The sequence below is a fragment of the Homalodisca vitripennis genome, chromosome 4 (assembly GCF_021130785.1).
Source record: "Homalodisca vitripennis isolate AUS2020 chromosome 4, UT_GWSS_2.1, whole genome shotgun sequence".
NCBI lineage: Eukaryota > Metazoa > Arthropoda > Insecta > Hemiptera > Cicadellidae > Homalodisca > Homalodisca vitripennis.
In genome coordinates this window covers 85,436,380-85,458,350 of record NC_060210.1, presented here as the reverse complement: position 1 = coordinate 85,458,350, position 21,971 = coordinate 85,436,380, and the positions used below count along the sequence as shown (strand labels likewise).

General features: G+C 32.8%; 1 protein-coding gene across 2 annotated transcripts in view; it reads left to right on the top strand.

The window, feature by feature from the left end:
- Window positions 1-21,488, top strand: part of LOC124359680 — a 77,847-nt gene extending 56,359 nt beyond the window's left edge. For both annotated transcript variants that reach the window (XM_046812622.1, XM_046812621.1), the window contains exons 6-8: window positions 361-547; window positions 9,080-9,358; window positions 15,875-21,488. In XM_046812622.1, the coding sequence (XP_046668578.1) occupies window positions 361-547; window positions 9,080-9,358; window positions 15,875-16,450 (1,042 nt within the window). In that variant the 3' untranslated portion in view covers window positions 16,451-21,488. The remainder of the gene's footprint in view (window positions 1-360; window positions 548-9,079; window positions 9,359-15,874) is intronic.
- Window positions 21,489-21,971: the final 483 nt, after the last annotated feature.

Here is a 21,971-nt window from a genome sequence, read left to right as displayed (position 1 = left end):
TACTAGTGTGCAAAATTAATGCAGGATTGTCACTATCCCAAAAACAGTACTTTCATGTGAATATTTGCTTTAATCAGCATGTTCTTATAAAGGTTTAGTTTATATTAAACTTATTCTTTGCAGAAATGAAGAAGAAACATCACAATTTACAACTCTGTGGAAACCTAAAATAATTCTTTATGCTTTCTTTAACTATAGACTCGTTAATTTTGTTATTCAACAAATTTAATCACCCAATTTAAACTCCAACCCTATTTTTGTTGTTTCCAGTGTTTGATAAACTTATCAAAATAATAACTATTTAAATTACTTTTATCTGCTGCTCTGTAATTGAATTTCCATTTGAATTTGTTTTTTCAGAGAAGCCTATGATATGTCATCAGACAGTCCCTCTGCGCTTAGGAGAATTGGATATGGAATTATGAATTTACCCAAGAAATTCACAGACTACGACTTTGCACTCAAATGCTTGTTGCGCTCTTTGGAACTTTCAGAAAACATGATGACATTGCATGTACTGGGAACATTTTATCATCGATATGGTAATGTAAGTATTCTATCACTACTTAACTCTTTGATCCTAATATCCATTTTTTCAGACTTGTAAAGAACAAATTTTACAGAAAATTTTAATTTTATTTATTTATTTTCATAAATACTAACTATATATAAAACACATGATTTGTACAAAATAGTATTTGGAAAAATATATGTAATGGTTCAGAATAGGCAAAAGGAACGTATATTAGAAGAATTAAAAACAGAAATAATTCATTAAAAAATAAAAATATATTCAACACTATAATTGTTAGTTATTATTTATCACTGTTACTGCCACATTTGACTGACAGTAGTATTGCTGGCTAAAGTAAATAAATTGATAAAATGTTTTCCCACCTCAGAAACAAAGTCAGTCGTTGGTTGACTTTCAACAAGTACTTGTGTAAGATTAACATATCCACACTCTTTAGTGGTAAACCAGTAACGTTTCTCCTTAGAAACATGACTGCGATTTCTTTGCCATTTTAGTTTGCCATTTAGTTTGCCATTTCTCCTTTATTGTGACCTTTTGTCGAAAAACAATAAGAAGGGACAATGGTATTTGTAATTCCCTCAAATTTGGTGAAAATTGGTCCATTTGTTTGGTTGTTGCATATGCATTCGGGTATTTAGTAATTGTGGACCCTCATGCCGTCAGTCATTCACCCCCTCCCCCCCATTCCTAACCACTTCTTTCCATTATCCACCAGCCAGCCCCATACACTAATAAATACATTAATTTACACCTCGCACATAAGGGACCAATTTTTTAAAACATATTTTTAGTTTGTCGTTTTCAGTAAATTATCAACAACAACAAGTTACAGTTACAGTTGTTATGTTTAGTTTTACATTTCTTCAATAATTCACTGTTAGTTCTGAAGATTGCATAATTAACCCTTTGACTGGTGGGGTTTTTTTTCTCTGTAAAAATGCCTTAAAAATTGAGTATTTTTTATGATGACAATAACAAAATCTGTTCAATGAAACTGTGTTAAAAATTAAAGTTTTAAATAGTGGTCTACAAAATTACATGCTTAAGGTAATGATTTCCTCTTCAATTTAAGGGCGTCGTCCCATTGGTCTCTGCAGTTGAGAAAATCTCTATTACAAATGTATAGTCTCAAATACATTAAATTGAAAGATTTTGGTTGAATGTAATAAACAATTATTGTATTTTAATATTTGATAGAACTGGACAATCAAAACAAATATACTAATTTGCATATTATGTTTATAAATCATGGCAGTAGAAGAAATCTTCATGTTGGCAGATATATTATTCTACTTTGAGTAATGTATATGGTAGAAGATGGTGTCTGCCTTTTTCAATAATTTTCTTATATTATGTATTAAATGACGCTGTTCATCTATTATCCCTTTTGTTAATGTTAGGGATCTCAAATTTTCGATCACATTCCCTTATATCAGAGCTTGACCTGTCTATCTGGAACATTCTTACACATTCTCATGACAATATCTACCTATATCGTTTTTGAGACCACCAAGTGGCGAGATGGGATTTTTTTTCAGACTTTCGGTGGATTTGACCAGCTGTACTGTGTTGTGAATATGTTTCCGATTACTGCCATCGGATTCTAGATCTACCCTTAGGTTTTCCTTGTATAACAAGACCCAGTCTGTATTTTTCGGATTTCTTTACTGAACTTTTTCAAGTTCTAGTTTTCCAATTTTAAAGCAAATGTGAGCATGATCAGATAGAGAAAGCTCGTCAGACACAAGCCAACGGTGTATCCTATTAACCATACCCTTTGTTATGATGGTTATGTCTATCAACTCCCTATGCGTCTGCATGTGAAACGTAGAAGAAGCATTACCCATGTTGCAATCACTAGACTTTAGGATATTATATACTTCAGAAGCGACTTAACTCTATTGTTTGTGTCAGTACTACCTCACACCTCACTGTATGAGTTAGCATTGCAGTAAATCACCAATTACACACCACTTCTCCCAGCATGATCCACCAAAGCAGCAATCTCTCTTGAGAGTGTGGAATCCACATTATCATATGAAAGATATAATGATGGAATCATCAGGGTTCGTTTAGTGCCAGCCAGTCCTAATCAGCCTGACAGGGTAAATCCCTGGAGCAAAATCCCAGAACGGGAATGCTGTGCACCTTGTTGCTTAAAGCAATACAAGCTTGGCATTATTAACATGGGCAGTAACAATTTTAACCCCTGTCAATTTTTACCCTTACAAATCCCGGTTTCCTGTATCAGGGCCATGTGAAATTCTTCTGCCAAAAAGCGTCTGCAGAACATAGCTGAAGCCGCTTTACTGTGCTGCAGATTTACCTGAAGGACCTTGATCCCAATGATCAGTCGCCATACCTCACGTCCTCAGCTGGTCTGCTCAACCTCGACATTAACACCACCAACTGCTAATCTTCATCGATGGTTGTTGAGCATGATGAACAGGCAGACATCCAAAGGCAAACTGCCCCTGTAACCTTTCCAGATCAATATATGTTGGGTTTTGTTTCATGTTTTTCATTTCAGGATCCATAAAAGATCCCATGAGTACCGAGAAAATAACTGGTCCGCCTGACCAGAGCGCTCTGCATGACCAGGTATTGCTATTTACGTATGGGAGGTGCCGAACTCCTAAAGGTTCCGTTTGAGATGCACTACCCCTGCACCATTCATCCCTTAGGTACAGGTCGCTTCACACTGTGGGATTGGATACTTCCAGTCCATACAAATGTATGTGTAGAGCAATTCCAGACAGGCGAGTCGAGATTGGCTATGCCCGAATTGGCACCACTACTGTGAGGTGCTGAGGACAGCCTCCGTCACAGAGTGCACAATCAGAGCAATCCTGGGATTTTGTTAACAGCAGAACCACCTCATGCAGGATGATTGACTGGCGTTCATCCAAGCCCAACCATTCGTTGGATTCAGATTTCCAATTAGTCTTGAGTGGCACTAGATACAGTGTCACCCTCTAAAATAAGAGTCATGCATATTTTGTGGACTACCCAGCTCGTAATTTTTGCTTGCACTCTCTGTATTAGTTCTTCAAAGGTATGAATATTTGTCTTATACCACCATATGTTCTAGTCTCCTATACAGGATTATCAACATTCACACGAGAATTTGAGCTGGAAGATAAGGTCTACCAACTGCACTTGAAGAGTTTTTCACTTCGTCCTTTTGGGTACAGTTCTACCCAATTATTTATTGTGTATTGTTTTTCCTTTGTTATTTCAGTATTGTTTGGCATTGTGCAGCTTCCTTTAGCAACTCAGTGTTTTGTTTCCTACTTGATAGATTTGCTTGTGATGTAATTTAAAGAAACAGACGTTCCCTTCAATAGTGCTAGTGAGTGATGATTTTCTCCATATTCAATGTAAAAGTTGGTGTCGTGAATGCATTTTAAAGTATTTTACTATTATTGTGTCATATTGGACAGAAAAGATGTGTTGTTTTCTGTTACTTCATGTGACAGGTCAAATTACGTCATTTGAATATTCGCGGGGAATTGGCAGACTGTGACGTCAGTGAATCGGCAGACTGTGACGTCAGTGAATCACATGTTGTCGGAATTGAGATTTATTTAATTAATAACGGAGAAATATATTAAACTTTATACGGGAACAAATTTAATTAATTAAAATGAGTTATACATAACCAAAATTCGTGTTTTACAAAGGTACTAAATAAAATTACGCAGAAAAGCCAATTGTGGGATAAAATGACTTGCGTATTGATGACGTCAGAAAGCACATGTTGCTAAAAATTTAAATAAAAAAGCTTTAGAAAAATTATAAAAGAAAATAGAAAGACTTAAATTGATCAATTATAGTGAACGTGATAAATGTCGACAATCATAAGAAAAGAATCAAATTATATTCAATCGTGAAGACGCTGATTTGAATGGGAGAGGGGATGAACATTGTGTGAACCGGTATGCGTAGTTTTTATACGGAGAATCCTTCTTCTCTGTCTGGACTTGAAGCAGTAAGGACGTCTACTCGTATAGATCCTTCTAGTACAGTAGTGATGAAATTTGAAACTGTATAATAGTGCATTGAAGTTGTAATTAGGGATGAGATGTTGTGTTAGTGAACAAAAATCAAAGCAAAGTGAGTAGAATTAGACAGTATAATATAAAATAAATTGACGTCAAAGTCATTTGCTTTGTCTTTCATTGAGTATCCCATCTACAAAGAAATGTGGTAAGTAAGATAATAAGCTTTAAATTAAAGAATACTACTTTCAAAACTTATTTGATTCAAAGTGATTGATAAGAACAGTGAATATTTTGTGAACTTTATTATGATATAAACAATCATATTGATCAGAACTTTCAATAGAGTAATATTAAGTTTGAACCATTATTCAACCTACTTAAAAAACCTGAGATAATATAGACCCAGTGCTAGTGATATATATAACGTGTAGCCTACTTTCATTATTACAAACTACACTTTCAACAACACCACAGACATTGAAGTTTGATCGTTATTTAAATATCAACTTGGAATAATATGAGTTAGCCAACACGAAGCAAGTCGCATAACCAATGAGGGGCAGCACACTTTGAATACCGATTGTGAGAAAATTGGGGCAACAAACGGGGGCCTGGAACGTAGTAAAATCACACAGCCAACTTGGGACCTGGAACGTAGCAGAATGGCACACAAATGAGGGGACCGTAGCATTCATAATCGGAATTGTAATTATTTATGTACTTCCACACAGTGGCCATTGTCGGCCATAGCCTTGGTACATGTAATAATATGTTTAAGTAAGTTTATAATATTTTTGGCTCTCAAAAAATAATTATTGGTCTTTTGAAACTTTATATGTTAAATTTTTAATTTAGCCACTTCACAATGTTGTTTTTTCAAAGGAAAAATGCTGAAAAAGCAAATTAAAAAAGTAAATAACAAAAAAATCTTTAAGATTTTGGATAGTCTGAAAACATTTTTTTAATCTCTAGAGGAACTAGTAGTTGAATGGCCGGACAGTAACGCCTCTGGTCAGTGTGGACTACAGTAGCACCTTCAGTGCTGCTCTGTGCTGATTGCAATGAACAAAAATTATCCCTTGAGATAGTACCGATCAGTAAAATTTAAGAAGATAATATTTTTATTGTTATTTTAAAATGTATTTACTAATTGGATTTTACTTGGGAGAAGAAGATATTTCCTCTTTGATTAACCCCTGTAGGGCCATAAGTGCATATAAGAACGAGGGCTGACCATGCTCTAAACTCTGTAAGCATACATATCGTCGTGCAATAAACATATGGGCGTAACTGCAAAATAACAACTTTTCAGGAGAGCAGTTTTAAGAAACTTATACCTACGTTTGAAGTTTTAAATCTAGATATAAGCGGCCTAAGACAACCAAATTTTTGCACATAATACCTTAGAAATATGGACATCAAAGTACGCTAGTTATTTTTCCTTCTTTATTTTTTACATCCATTTAAAATAGCATTTAAAGCAGATACGCCTGTATGTCTCAAACAAACAAATTCACAAAAAATCAGTCACGCTCATTCATTTTCAAGTTATAAACTGTTGTAAATGACAAAAGAAAGGGTAGAAAAATAGATTTGAGCTTGTTAAATTATATTTTTTTGCATACAAATCATTAAAAAACAGAAAATATGAGTTTTACAATGTGAAATTCAATGTGGGCCCAAGATTAGTTTTTTAAACTTGATACCTTGTGAAAAATCAATGTGGGCTGTAAACTTAGTATATTAACTACAAAATGAACAAAAATAAGGAATAAAACTTAAACTATGCAAAAATTAAAGTAGTCTTAAATTAATTGTATTAACTACAAAACAAACATTTTCAATTTGACATGTCAAAAAAAATCAAAACCAACACACTATCAAAACCTGGTAATGAAAAAAGTTTATCTTCACAACGCTGATTACAATCACTTTTCCATTTAAGTTAACCAATGGCGCAGGTTTTTGTAAACAGCATGTTGTCTTCGCCCCGTACGAAGGGTGTTGGACCACTGCAGAGCCCCATCAAATCATTGTATTTATCTTTCGTCAGTTTTGGTTCATTTTTCTTGTAGTCTTTTGGGCTTTGAACTGGGATCGATGTTACTCTGGGCACTGTCCAAACTACTGTACTAACTGTCTACATGGCTTGTTTTTTGAAAAACAGTTTAACAAGGTTCTTTCTTCAATACCATGTATTCAACCATACTTGGCCAGTCCCACAATATTTCCTCCTTCGTCGTCTTTTCGTACGGTAAGGATCCTTAGTTGTTTGGCCATGAAATCCAAGAAATCAGAATTTTCCATACTGTGTACGTTCATATGGATGTTTCCTGCGTGCCAGGCGTATAATAGATTTGAGTTTGGAAGGTACAGTGACATTGCCAGCAGTACTTAGTGTTGAACTTATTGCACTATGGGCGGAATCGCCCTCATTTTGGCCATGGTACGGCTCAAAGAATTTTAGCAATATAAATCTGATACTTTTAGAAGTACATACAACAACATTAAGTAACATTGTAGCAATGGTAGAGTTTTTTGTTCTGACCACTGCATCCGTCAGACAACAAAAATAACATCTTTGACATTCTTGTTATCAATATCACTTAAGTAGTCATACAGACATGACGCGATTTCATATGATCCTCTTCGGCCTAAGCCCTCATGCCAAACGTAACAACTACAATCTTTGTTGGCGATGTTATATACAGTCATGATGTAATTTGTAAGTCTTCTATGGTAGAAGAACTTACTGTCTTCAGCTATAGGCAAGCAGTATTATTTGCTGTAAAAAGTAGCACATACACATGACTCATCTACCAAAAGATCCTTAACGTGTTGTTTGAAGGTCTCAAAGCTTTTTTCTGAAATATGGGCTTGATAGCGTTGTTCAAGGTCCGCTTTTTTATTAGGGTCGCCACTTTTGTAGGCATTACATAGCCCGCAATTGGGTCCTTTTTTTGGGTGATGAAACCCAAGGTTCATTTCTCTGAAAATATTTGAGTAGGTGAAGTAACTGGTCTTTATATTTTCTGTTATATTTTCCCTGTTGAACATTTCAACCATTTTATATAAACTCAGGTCCGGGTGGAAATATTCCTTCGAAGTTGATGCTCTACAGTAGTGAGATTCTACACATGGGAAAACAGTTAATGTGGTTGATAATTGCATCCCGAACAATTTTGTCCTGATCTTGTAGGAAACATTAAATTTGAGCGACCACCTCTCTTTTTCTCCTTCCAAAACCCCAGATTCTTGGTATCTTTTGATAGTGATGTCCTAACCATTTTTTCCGAAACACATAATGTGTTTATAAAAAACTTTTTTACAAACAGGAATTTCACTTCCTTGTTTGGGGAAAAATATACAAAAGTATATGATCTTCGAGACTGTTCTTTTCAGTTGTTTTTCTCTTAGTGGCTATTTTTTTACATATCTTATTCCCTCTGCAGTTGGAGGCTTCCAGTTCCAAAGAAATCAGTCAATATTTGTTGTCTTTCTTCATCAGCAAATTGAGGTTATATTATTTCCCACAGTAAAAACTAAAGGCTGACAGCTGCTACTTTTGTTATTGTCAACCTCTCCACATGAAAAATCCCTTCGAAATTCACAGAATGGCTATTCAATGTTAATGTTTAACAGCACTAGAAAATATAAATATACATTGAACGACCTTAGTTAATGAAGTTAAGTGATTAATACTCCAAATAACAGATAGGCCAGTATGCCTCTGCCCTCTAGTGAACTGAACAAGTTTTCGAATTAGAACAAGAACAAGAAACATATGGGCGTAAGTGCAGATACGCCTCTATGTCTCTGCTTCTAACAGCTGAACAAAATAGACATATGGTCGTAAGTAAAAGATAGGTCTGTATGTCTCTTGTATTGAAAGCATAATTGTTAGATACAACCCCAATATTTTTCACAATAACTTTTAAACCGTAGGAGATGCAGATACGCCAGTATGTCTATTGGATAGAGCGCATTAAAACATAGTGGGGTTATGGTCTTATCTCAAAAATCGATAATTTTTCAGTTACGCCCTTATGTTTATTGCACGACGATATATGCACAAAACGATTGTTTGCCTTGTTTTGTGATGATAGTTCTTAGTTAGTCCGCTAGAGTGGGCGGGAAATATGTTTCAGTTGTTTAGAGATGTGATGCATACCACATGACCACCTCTGTGGATATTGATCAATGCTAGACCGGGTATTGTCTCAAAGTAGCAGTTTGGTAGTATCGCTCAACTCCATATACGTGTACGCTTCTGCTGTGCTAAGAATAAAAGATCGATTGGCAAAGAATTAAAAATATATTTAAATGCAGTTTCTTTTCCTTTTGTTACGTAGAAAAAGGAAATAAGCATTAAGAAAATATGATTTTCATTTTTTTTTAACAATTAATGAGCACTAATCTAAAGTTGGACTTGAACTATATGGCACTTTAAGGGTTTAAAATGTGTTGTGCTGAGTAAAACAAATTTTGACTATTTATAGTAATGTTATAATGTTTTAAGTTGGATTTTTCGTTCTTCCAGGACAATGTTAAAGCCTTAGAATACTTTGAAAAGACTACCAAAAAAGGGAGCCATGCTGGTTTATCTGATATGATCAGAGTGAAGTACATCCTCAATCCAGAATACAATCCTTGTGAAGACCTGGAATCTGGTTTGAAATGGGAGATAAAGAAGAAAAATCGCTTACATTTACTTGCACAGTTTGGAGCATACTTCCTGCTCGTGAGGCGAAATGTGCCCGAGAGCATAAAATACTTCTCTGAGATTGTTGATGACAACAAGGATACCCCTCATATGCAGGTGAGTAACTAATAATTCAATTCTAATACCAATACCAAATTTTGGCCACACTTTTGCATTCAATACCTATACCTGTGTTATTTGTAGTTAAAAATATAGTACTAGTACTAAACGACTGTACCACTATTTTAATCAAATGGCAAGAATTAATAATACAAACTTTATTCCAAATTTTTACCTGACCTTGCTCTTCAAGTGATGAGGAGATAAGGTGGGAAGATGATACCCTCTATATCACTACCATCCAATAGTTGGTCAGAACTTTAAGTAAAGCTCATATACAATCAAGTATCTAAATTTAATGATTTTCTCAAAATTGTCTTGCTATAAACAATGATAAAACATATGTAATTAAATTTCATATAAATAATACAGATTGTGCTCCTCACTTTTTCTGTTTCGTTGATGATTAACTTATCAATCAGTCCACCTTTCACGAAATCTTTTGCAATTTACATGTTGCCAGTGGTTTAGAAATCAAATCCACAGAGGTCTTTCTTTACTACAGATGTAGGAACACCATCCAAACTGACTGATTTAGTATTCTTTAAAGCCTTTTATAGTTTTGATTTACATCAGAAGTAGTTGGAAACAAAAACATAGAAGCTTTTTTAGATTTTGCAAGAATTCTATAGCTTGAGATGCAATAGGCTGTAGAAAACTGAAAACATTAATGAAAAGTTCATTGAACTCATTTACCACTTCTTTAGATTCTTCAATGAGTCCCTTATCAGTTGGCAGTGACATTTTTACGTAAATCCTTTGTCTCCCTGACTGTCCCGTTTCTTTATAAACCACATCCCACATACATGGCCCTTCATTTATTACTCGTACCCGAGGTAGACATCATTTGCCAATCTTTATGCTGCCTTTATGATTTTCCTTAAAACTTTGCAGTATTTTTTATAATGAGAATCATTGAAGGACAATTCAAGCTAAGCTGGGCCTTGTACAGAATTTTCTTACGTTCCACAAGAGTTCTTGATGCCAGATATCATTCAACATGTAGGAGCAGATTGAGACCTTTTTTTAAAGTGGAAAGTGGGATTGATAAAAATTGTCAGAACTTATACCTGATTTTTTTTTTAATTAGTTAATAAGCCAGCAATATTTTGTTTACTAAACTTTCTTTTTAACACGGCCGGCTTGACAAGTTGTGATGATCACATGAAACATTAATTTCGATCAGAAGTAATCTGTGATCCGAAAGGCTAGGTTCAAACGAGCATGCAAATTTAGAAGAAGTACTAGTTAAAATATTGTCAATACATGTTTCAGAATTTATAGAGATTCTTGTAGGTTCTTTGAAGCGTACATTCTTGTAGTCTATAAGATCTAAAGAGGTTTAAAAACTCGGCAGAAGTGTGGGTGTCCACGAGTGTATCAATATTAAAGTCACCTGTAATGACTGCATGCTTTAATTTTGTGGTGACACAGCTTATAAGGTTTTCAAAGTGACCTTAAATTTTTTTTATTGTTTTGCCTGGCTTTCTATAAACTGATAAGACCAAAAACGTTACATTCTCGTTTTAACCTCACTGGCAGAACATTCATAAACACTAACAGAGATGTGAGGAAGATAGTTTACTGATTTTAAGAGAAGGTTGCTTTTTACAAGAACAGCAGTCTCCCCTCCCACTCTGTTATGCCTTGAGAAACATGCGCCAACAGTATATCCAGGAGTGGTGTGAAGTTGTGCCTCACTTATTTCATCTGTCCACGTTTCTTATAAGCATATAGCATCAGGAGTATTGTCGAGAAAATTTATAAAAACAACGAACACTAAAAGTTTATCATGAATGCTCCTTATATTTTATGACACAACTAAAAATGATATTATTTTTGTTTCGTCCGTGAAATGCTGCTGAGGCCGAGTGCAGCTTTTTAGCCCTCCCTACGAGCCACACATGCCTCCAGTTCCTGACTCAATGACATTCTGTTTCTAAAAAGTTATTTGTTGTTTCTTCAGCTGTCAATTCACAAATGTTACTAATTAGTGTATCATCACTGCACTCAGGAACACTAAGGCTTTCTTCTGTTTTTTCACTGATTCAGGATCCGGCTGCCCCATTACAATGGCCCCACACTGCTTTATGTTCTTGGCTAGAGAGACACATACTTTCACTTTACCAAATTTGCTTAAGTGCAAACCAGCTTTAGTGTAGTGCCTCCCAGTTAACATAACATTTATATCGAAGATGAAAAAATATTAGGTTGATTAATTTTATTAACCAATTCAATATTATGATTATCAAATCAAATCAAATCTTTATTCACATATACATTGAGTACAGCAATTGTGTCATTTGAATTACAATTGTTAAGTTCGAATTAGGTAAAAAGTATGTACAGTAAGAGTTACAGAATTTGTCATTATTCATCTTCATTGCTGAGTTCTCCAATCCAAAAACTCCTGGACTGTGTATATTAGGCAGTATACGGTCATAACACTGAGGTAATGTACTCAGAAATATAGAAGGCCTCGTCACATTTTTCAAATTATGTGAAAAAAATCTTATTGATACTATTCAGTAACTCTACCCTCATTATTTGTACCCTCCAGCACTATGACTACATCCTTTTCACTATATTATGCTGCTAGGTTACCAATGTTCTGTACCACATACTCCACTTGGGCTCCAGACCTCACGACTGGCATGACACTGTACTCAATACTCGGTGACCATCAAGTATCCCACTTAGTTGTCTACAGTGACTGTCAGCCACAATAAGAACTTTTTTCCCCTTTAACAGTCTGCTTCTCACGAGTGATTCTGGTAGGAATCTTAAATGCATGTGATGTGTTCATTGGAGACTGTTGAATATAGTCACTTCAACATTTTGCTGTTTATACTGGCGTGGTTTGGTGTTGTACGGCCTAACAGTTATTGGAGTAGAATGTTCATCCTTGGTTAGTTCATTTAACACTGTATACCTATTTTGAGTCGTTAAAGGAACAGATCAAGTGAGAAAAGGTTTATTATTTTTCACTATTTAAAATTGTGGATTTTAAGGTGTGGCCGGCAATGATGCCGGGCGACGAGGTCATGAGTTGACCAAAAGATCAATGTTCTTGGATGAGCCATTTTTAAGTTGAATTATCTCAACTGTAAGTATTTGGTTACGTTCTTCCTCTAGCAGAGTTTCTTTCAACATATGATCATAGTTTCCTTTTCAAGCTGTTTAAAGAAGGTTCTATCGGAAACAGTTTCTTTTAAGCATATTTCCAATAATTCTATTTGGTACTGCGCATGACTAAGTTTGTCCAAACACTCATATACAATAGAAACTATATTGGATACAATTGTTTGATCAAGGTTATTGGCTATTTCCCTAACTACATACAAAATATCTTTAACTAAAGGTTGGACGGAAGAATGCACATTTTCTAATGTGGCCAAAGATTCAAAATCTTTGTCCACTAGAATATGAACTGTGGCTCTGTGAGGACCATGGCAAATGTGTCTAACCCTGATAAATAGAGTGTATAATAAGACAAAATGACAAACTCCAAGTAACATAAAATATAAATAGTCAATACAAATACACAACAAGGAGAGTAAGCAAACAAATTACAAGTAACTAGAAGACTAATTAACACTTAGAGTGCTAATCCCGTAATTTTACGGAACGGCGAAACTTCCGAAGAATGCTAATCCCGTAGTTTTACGTGGTTGTCATTTTAATTGGTATTATATTACATTGTCCGTATTTAAACGGGTTTTGCCTACTCTACAATGTTATTTGGGTTTTTAGTAACACAATTCACCGCTAGAAAGCGTCAGATGTATTGTATGAGCTTAATGACAAAGCAACTTCGGTCGCGTTGTTTACGTGCCGCTGACGTGACGTTCGTTGCAGCCGGCAGTCGATGTCGCAATCATGGCTTCTCGCAGCTTGAACGATGTTGCAATCAGTGATGTATTAGATGAAGATAGTTTTATTGGTGTAGATAGTATTTTTGACGATTCTGACATTGATCCTGATTTCATGGAAGAAGATTAGACACATACTTCAGGTAAGAATAAGTAAGTCTATTTATCACATAAACATCAGTCTAAAAGTTTGGTTATGTTATTGTTTTCGTGAATCAAACTATAATTTGTATTATAATAAATTAACTTTATTCAACTAATATTCTATTCATTTGAATAAAATGAAAATATATTCATATTTTACATAGTATATTATTATGTTACAGATGCTGAAAAACAGTGCTGACAGCGAAAGTGATGCCGACGCATTAATATGACGGCATAGTTTTTTGTCAAAAAACTACAAAACATAAAAACATGATTTGTATTATTCAAAGCACAGTTTATATTTGTAAATGAGTCATTGTAAATAATTGTATATATGCTTAGTTTAGTTAGTTAGATAAAAAAACTGTCTCAAAAAATAATTTTTTTATCCAAAAATATATGTTTTAAAAAACATTTTTTATGTGTAGTTTTTTAAAAAACCACTAACAATCTCACGTTAAAAGAAAGACGAAAGTAAGCTGAATTAAGGCATGTAAGTATTTTTCTCATACCTTAAATACTTTGTTTTAAATAAATTTTTGAAAACCACCAAAAACGCCCAGCATTCTACAGAGTTACGTGTCATTTAGGGCCAGCACTCAAAGTGTTAAAATTCATAAAAAAAAAAAACAAAACTCAGACAAGTATATATTATTAATGATAACATTGAGTGATACTTATTTATATTATAAATATTTAGAAGCAAAACGTAAAAACTAATTACAAACAGAAATAGCAATTTAAACCATATAAAACGCAGTCAAAATTTTAAAATAATTACTGTTTGTGTATATGTTTCAAGTTATTAAATAAAGTAATAGTTCGATTGATAGCAAGAAAAGGTTACTAAATGGAGACAAGAGGTGTCAGTTAAATCCAAAGTAAATGTAAGCAAACACTCAGTAAGGATTTAACACTTCAAGGACTCAGAGCCACATAATCTACAGCTGCGAATTATAAGTATTGCATGCAGCAAGTTGCAGGCACCACAGACAATACAATTTATGTACACAGACACGGCAGCAGAGCCATGCTACCATTGTCAGGATGGAATTACAGTCCAGCCGACAGCCTGCGGCAGTGGGCAGAGCCAAGAGTGCATGTGCGCCAACACTGAATAAAATGGCAGAGTCTATATAAATGGTTCGTAATGTCCAGGAAAAAGCAATCCTATTTGATAGTAGATGTCTAAATACAATGTAGTCCACAGCGATTCGAAGTGTTAGCAAATAACACAGCTACTCATGACTAATGTCCAGTGAACTAAAATAATCAATGATCCATAAATTAAAATACAAAACATGCTGAGAAATAAATTATTCCTGTCACATGTGTAGGTCAAGCATATTAACGACCAATTGATGCCGGCTAAGCGTAGGTTGTCTCTATTAGTGTAATGGAGTTTATCTTGTTTAGTTATACCCCCATACACATAATATAATCCGTCAAATGATTAAAGTCCGCCGACCAATCTTATTATTTTGTCTGTGAGCACACCAACTGTGTTCTCAGATCAACTACGTGGTAAACGTTCGGACAGTTTATACCAAATCGTCCATCCAATCGTTACGTGTATGATGAACATTACGTTGTGTTGTTTTGTTTATTTAGACTGACGCCATGTCTACAATCTAACTAACTAACACAATATGACTTGAATCACAACCTCTCATCTATTAATTTTCTTTGTAATTTGTGTAGTTGTGATTGATTCTATTCTTATATTGTATTAAGTCAAACACAAAATATTTAAGAACCAGTAATTGGTTATATTAATTATATGCTTGCAAGGGAGCAACTATGGAATGTATGGTACCAGTGTCTACTGGCTCTACAGGTCACAAATTACCCGCACTTTGATAACTTTCTGCTGCATTCTTTATATGGATGGATTATATGTGAAGTTTTATGTCCATGGAATTTGTTACTATGGGTCGATCAATTCTGATACTCTTTACCGTGGCTGTTTTGAGCACCTTTCACGCCACCCCGTACTTCTGGTGAAAAAGGAGAAACGTCCCTCAAAATAGTACCTAAATTCAAGCTCAGAATATATGAGCGCTCATAAATATTAACTTTACCTTTTTATATTTATAATACGTACTTATTTACCTACTTTTATATCCTATAATACAACAAATAGTAGATAGAGACAAAGTGGCCTCTGGATAATACCAAAGTACTATCTTGTTTTTATTTCACAATATAAATTACACATACAATTAAAATGGTTTGTATGCACATTAATAATTATATATTGAAAATGAGACATCTCCCATAACACTACAATAAAAAATAAAAGTGTAAAAGTGCATAAGGTTCATTCAACATTGTTCTTATAAGGAATATCTCAAAGTCGTTTCATTGTAGCCAGATTAACAGCTTCGGTGGCATGATATAATAATCATATTGATTTCAGTTTAACTAATCATTGAGTTTTAAATAATAGTATTTTATATAATATATATTTAAACTTTAATATTGTCTGTTATAGGTTTTCAAGTCGTTTTTTCTGAGAATGTATGAACCCATTAACCTATATGAGTATATCATCAATGAAGCACTTCTTTTACTTGAGAAGGCTCACTCTTCCGAAGGTCAGAAGGACTGTTCTCTGTTAGACGATAAAGATACAGACTGTGTGAAAGACTTTGTGAGTAAACTGAGTGAGATTTTCCCCGAAATGGTGAAAATTGAGCCTGATCCTCACTTAGTTGACAGGCTCCACCAGACCTCGAAAGAGATCATACAGAGAGAGAATAAAAAATGTAAAGAGTCCCGAAATGACTTTAGACCAAGTAACCGAGGAGGATTCAGCCTCCACCGGGAAAGAGGACGAGCTCGTGGTGGGATAGGATACCACCAACGAGGCAGAGGAGCTTCGTCTGATGTCTCATCAGAGAGGAGAGGGAGATTTTCAGTGGCAAATCAAAGAGACAAAGGTGGTGAAGGCAGTTCTGAAAGGCCAGCAAGAGACTTGTCCGGTGGTCATTCTGACAGTAAAGAGAGGCGTGGATCAAATAGAGGAAAAAGAAACATTGATCACACAAATTGGCGTCAAAGAAACTGAAAAACCACAGTATAGTATGAGTGTAAGTATATGTACATATAAAATAATAAACTGCTGTTTTATAATCAAATCATTTATTGTCAGGACACTGCAATTGTGTATAGTTGTCAACAAGTTATAACATGTGAAACAAGGTAAAGAAGCATACTATTACTAGCATTGTAAAATTCGTTTACACTATAGATACACTTCTTAAGCTTATATTAACTGAAAACTCAATTTTTATTACTTAAGGTTTTGTTTGTGTATTCATTTTGATGCATATAAAAAGCCGATATTATTTTAATTGTTTTCTTTTTTGCAGATCATATCAAAAGATTTGAAATCAGAATATATTCTTTTTTAATACAATATGTTGCATATGATATTTATGTATCTTACATTATTATGAATCACTGTTTGCTTAAGTAATTTACATGTAGGTATAAAAATTCAGCAAATTGAATAGAGACAAGAGTAAAGTGCTATATTTTTTTTATTATCTATTTTTGTATGAATTTAGAATGCCAGATAAATGGTTTGATTGGGGGAAAAATGTGTATGGTGTTTTTATTACATTAGAGGAATGTGTAATTCTTATTATAGTTTATAAATTATATTTTGTATGAAGAAAATTATTTTTGTGTGTGAGTTGATAAAATTTGTTTGGAACTGAAATTGTAATTATTCTTTTCAAAGTAAACTATTTTACTGCAGATTAATAAAATTGCCTTTCCTCTGATATCTCTTGTTGGGGTACCATACTATTTTAAAAACCAAATCTGTGGTTTACTTAGGAACATTTAGCCAATTACTATGTGTAGATTTTCCTAATGTAATAGTAAGTAAAATATTAAAAACCAGGTTTAATAATATTGTTGACTATAAGTCATCGAAAGTATATGGTCACACACCTGTAACGCACCTCTTTCTTATTCATATTTTTACTGTTAAAAATATGAATTAATTGCAACAATTTTATAAAACCAAACTTTTTGTTCTCAACCCAAGTCATTCCATATCAAGTGGTAAAAATTAAAAATTTTCTACTCTTTATCTCATTAGGTTTTGAAAAATTGTAATTCAAAGTCTCAAAACATATGTGATATTGCACTTTTCAGGCTAGAATTAAGATATAGATGTAAAATAAACACAATTCTGTCCAGAATTAAATTAGCTATAATGACAGTACAGCTAATTAAGTACACAATAATGCCAGTAATTAAGTACATGACAGTATTTCAAGTACTTAAGTTTTTTAACTTCCAATTTCGACATTTTAAATGTGAATTCTTAAAAATGCATACTGTATGACTAATAATTAATATATATACCATGAATTCCTAATGTCATTACTAGGTTGTGTATAAAATTTCAATGTGGGATCTCAATGTGATCATATATTTATTATTAATACATTTTTAACTAAATTAATATATGTGCTATAGACTGTGAGGTGTCTATTTTCATTGCAATCTTATGTATATTAATTTATTTACATATGATCAAAGTAAGATTCCAAATTGAAGTTTTGTACACAACTTAATATTGACGTTAGGAATGCATGGTATTTGTTATTTTTATTTTCAAATATATGCGATTTTTAGAGTTTACGTTTACAATTTCAACTTTTGAAGTTGCAAATTTTAAGTACTTGAAATACTACCATGTTGTACATCAAATTAAAGCTAATTTAATTCTTAACAGAATGTTTTTATTATTTTATCTCTCCATCTTATCCCTCAGACTGATAATAACAAACTCCAAGAATGAGACACTGGTTTTTGTCTTTGTGCAGCATATTTTTAAGATATATTTTAAAATATGTTCTAAATGTGAAGAAATGAGTGTTATATATCAATGATTTAGAAACCAGAGAAAAATGTAAAATAATTTTTTTTAAATATGCACTTACTAAAGTGTTGTTTTAGTTTGTTTTTATATAAATTGAAAAATGCGTATTGTAATTTTTTTGTTTCCTAAGTTTCACTCCATGTAACTTTTACGTGACTTGAGATAGTAAGATATTGTAAATGTACAAATTTTTTATAAAAATGTGAAGTATGTACTTCTTCCTTTGGCAGTATGCATATCCATATTGGTGTTTGATGAATTCTTTGGGCAAGAGGAATATCAGATAATGACTGTCGCTATTAATTTGTTCACAACCCAACTTCCACATTCCACCGGTTCATAATCATCCAGACAACCTGACAACAAATCTGACAAAAGAAATATCATCACTTCATTTGCTGATGTCACTTTCAGCATCAGAACTAATATTTTCACTATCCAATAGTTTACATATTCGTTTGAATAAGGATCGCCTATTTCACAACATAACAATCAATTATAAACAACTAGCCTACATAATAACCTAGCAACAGTAACAACAAAGAATGTCAAGGCCATGCACCACGTCACCAGCTGCGTAGTCCGTCAGCTGTATGCTGGTACAGCATTTGGATCGATATCAACTGATGAGTAATATTACGAATATAAATTATATAAAATGAATTGGTATTCATGAGTAGAGGATTCGACTGGTGTAAGTTATGTCAAACGGTTTTCGCGTAATAATAGCGGAAAGTTTACAAACTACAGACGGCTGTGCCATTTAAGTTCACAGTATTGATGAACGTCTGTGCCGTTAGTCATCAGTCGGGGGATTAATTCTAGTACGGGATGTGAAATAAAATATAAATTCATGTAAGCGCAAAAACACATTTGTTTGAGATTTTGGAATAATATTTTTTACTTTAAGAGGTACATTTTTTCATATTTGTTTCTTTTGCATATATGTATCTAATATAAAAATATCAACTCTGTAAATAATAGTTAGGTAATTGGGATTTGATCACTTGATATGGATTGACCCACTCATGTATATAAACAAAGTTATTATTTATAATATTAGTGCCCAATTTCATTGTCCCAATCACGAAGTGGTGCCATAAGTGCCAAGGTATAATTTTTCAGGAGAATAACAGAATATTGTGCCTTATAGTAAACATTATATCATGAGCAACAGTTACAATCATGTAATCAATAATCAGTATGTTTACATATGCATTTTTATTCATAAAAAGTTATTGCATCATTTGATTAACCTTTCACATAGATTTTAAGCCAAGACCTGCAAAGATGTTCATTTAGAATCATGAAAGTTATGCCTTTTTATGTTTGGGACGATGAATTTTTCCAAGGATGCATCGATAATAGCAAAAATGTGTACAGATGTAACAAAAAGTGTTTTTTGGGTGTACAATATTGTAAAATGTAAATAAATCAAGCTTTACCAAAGTACTTGACTGATATGTTATATATTAAATACTCATGGTCCTTACATTAATTCTAGAGTTCATCAAATAGAGTAATCCTATAATAATGTATAACTTTAAAACGATTTAAACAAAAACTTTGCAATTAGTAATGTAGAATCTAATTCAAACTAAAATTTTATAACATCTATAGCAATATTTTGTGATAGATTTTGAAAATTTATTTTTTGAATGTTATTAATTCTTGTATACTTTTTAATTGTTACTTTACCACATCTAAGTTGTTAAAAATATTGTCTTATTAACTCTTAAACTTGAAATTCTGAAGGTTTCATGAGAGCACACCTTGTGTGGATTATAATTGTTCTCCTGAACACATATGTGGTCTAGCATCTAGAAACACTTACATATAGTTTGTGTTGTTCATAATAGAGTGCAGTGGTTTGTTTTATCCGTTTCTTTTCAGTTATAATTTCTCCTGATTCATTGTGGCTTGTCATATGTTCCAAAACAGTAAAAGAATAAATGCAATCATAATTCAAATTTTTATAATCTTTTTATGTTGCTGGACTTGATATTTATGAATTGAAAATGATTGGAGAATAAACGTTTGTGCAATTGTATAGAATGATGAATAAAATCTTGTTAATTAGTTTATAGGGAAGATTTTTATGAATGAAGAGAGTATTTATTATGATGATAATTCCAATAGTGATGAAAACAATCGGACAGACTGCGTTGACTAGCTGTGTGGCTGGGTCAAGCATGGATGTGCTGTATGTGTAACGTTGCAATATACATAAGAAAATGCATCAGTCTTTTGCGCTGTTAAATTCAATAAAGGTACATGTGTACAATTCTTATTGAACTGGAAATGGATCATTTAATGTCTTACCATAGTATTAAAAATATATAAATATTGATTTAATGTTGGATTGTGTAATATGTTATTAGTAATTTTAATTTGTGTGAAAATAAGAAAGAGTTTAATTTAAAGAGGTACATATATTTTTCTCCTTTTCAAAGTATACCTACTTTAGCAAATTCCAGAAAACAAAACAAATATAAAGCTCTATGGAAGAAATCTACCAGTCAAAGAGTTAATTAATGATGGTTATTTATTTCATTCACAATTTTATTATGAATTAAGTTTTTTAATGAATTCCATCCAACAGTGTAGGTAACATACTTAGTGTAGATGTCCAATAAACTCAAATTCTATTTCAAATTGTGTTGGTGCTATTTTGATTTTGAAATATATACACTTTATTTAAACAAGATATAATATAATAAATATTTTTACTCACGAAATTAATATTCTTGTTCAAACAAATTGTATGTATTACATTTATTCCCTTGTTATTAGTAAAAAAATTTCTTGTCAGAATTAGAGAACTTAATTTTGTATATTATTTCTTACAATGAATGTGTAAGATTTCTTCAATTTCTACTTTTTAATTTCATTGAATATGATTATAAAATGTTGAGCAATGCATATTAAAAACTGTGTTAATTGTTATCTAATTTTTGTATCACTGCTCAAAAGATTTGTTTTTTTTTTTAAGTAAACAATATTTGAAAAATATACCCTTTTAATACATTGTATCATTTTTAATATATTGCTAAAATACTATATTATTGTGATTATTGAAACTTTTGTGATTCTAACAAGTTATTTCCTTTATAGTGTATAGAGGTTGCATATTTAAAGGAAATTTCCATGTTAAATTATTATTATTATGAGTTGGAGTTGATCAATAAAGTCATCTTCAATTTTACACAGTCTGTAATTCATTTTCCTTTTTGAAGCTCGCATGCATTATACTATACAAGACTTACTCATGATAGTGTGATCTATTAATGTGTCATATTTCTGTTGTAAAATACAATATGACTGGACAAATATACTTAAGCTAAGCTCAGAGTGAAAGTTGCAGTGTAAGTAATTAATTACAAGTTCTTTCCTGAAATACACAATTGCAAATATTTGGAATATTAATGCTTGCTACATCATATTAAATAATACAGGTATGAATGTGTTGATGGGCACAAGGAATTTGCTGAAGAGCATAAGAGGTTTTGAGTGTAAATTTAGGATTTGTAAAAGAACTTGCAGGACATATTTAATGGAATTTTAGTGTAACTAACATTTGAGGTAGGCCTTATTAATTGAAGATAGTAATTTTTGGATAATAGAATCAACTAATATAGGATTAGTTCATTGAAAAACAGCAGCTCATACAAATTAATTAGATAGATAA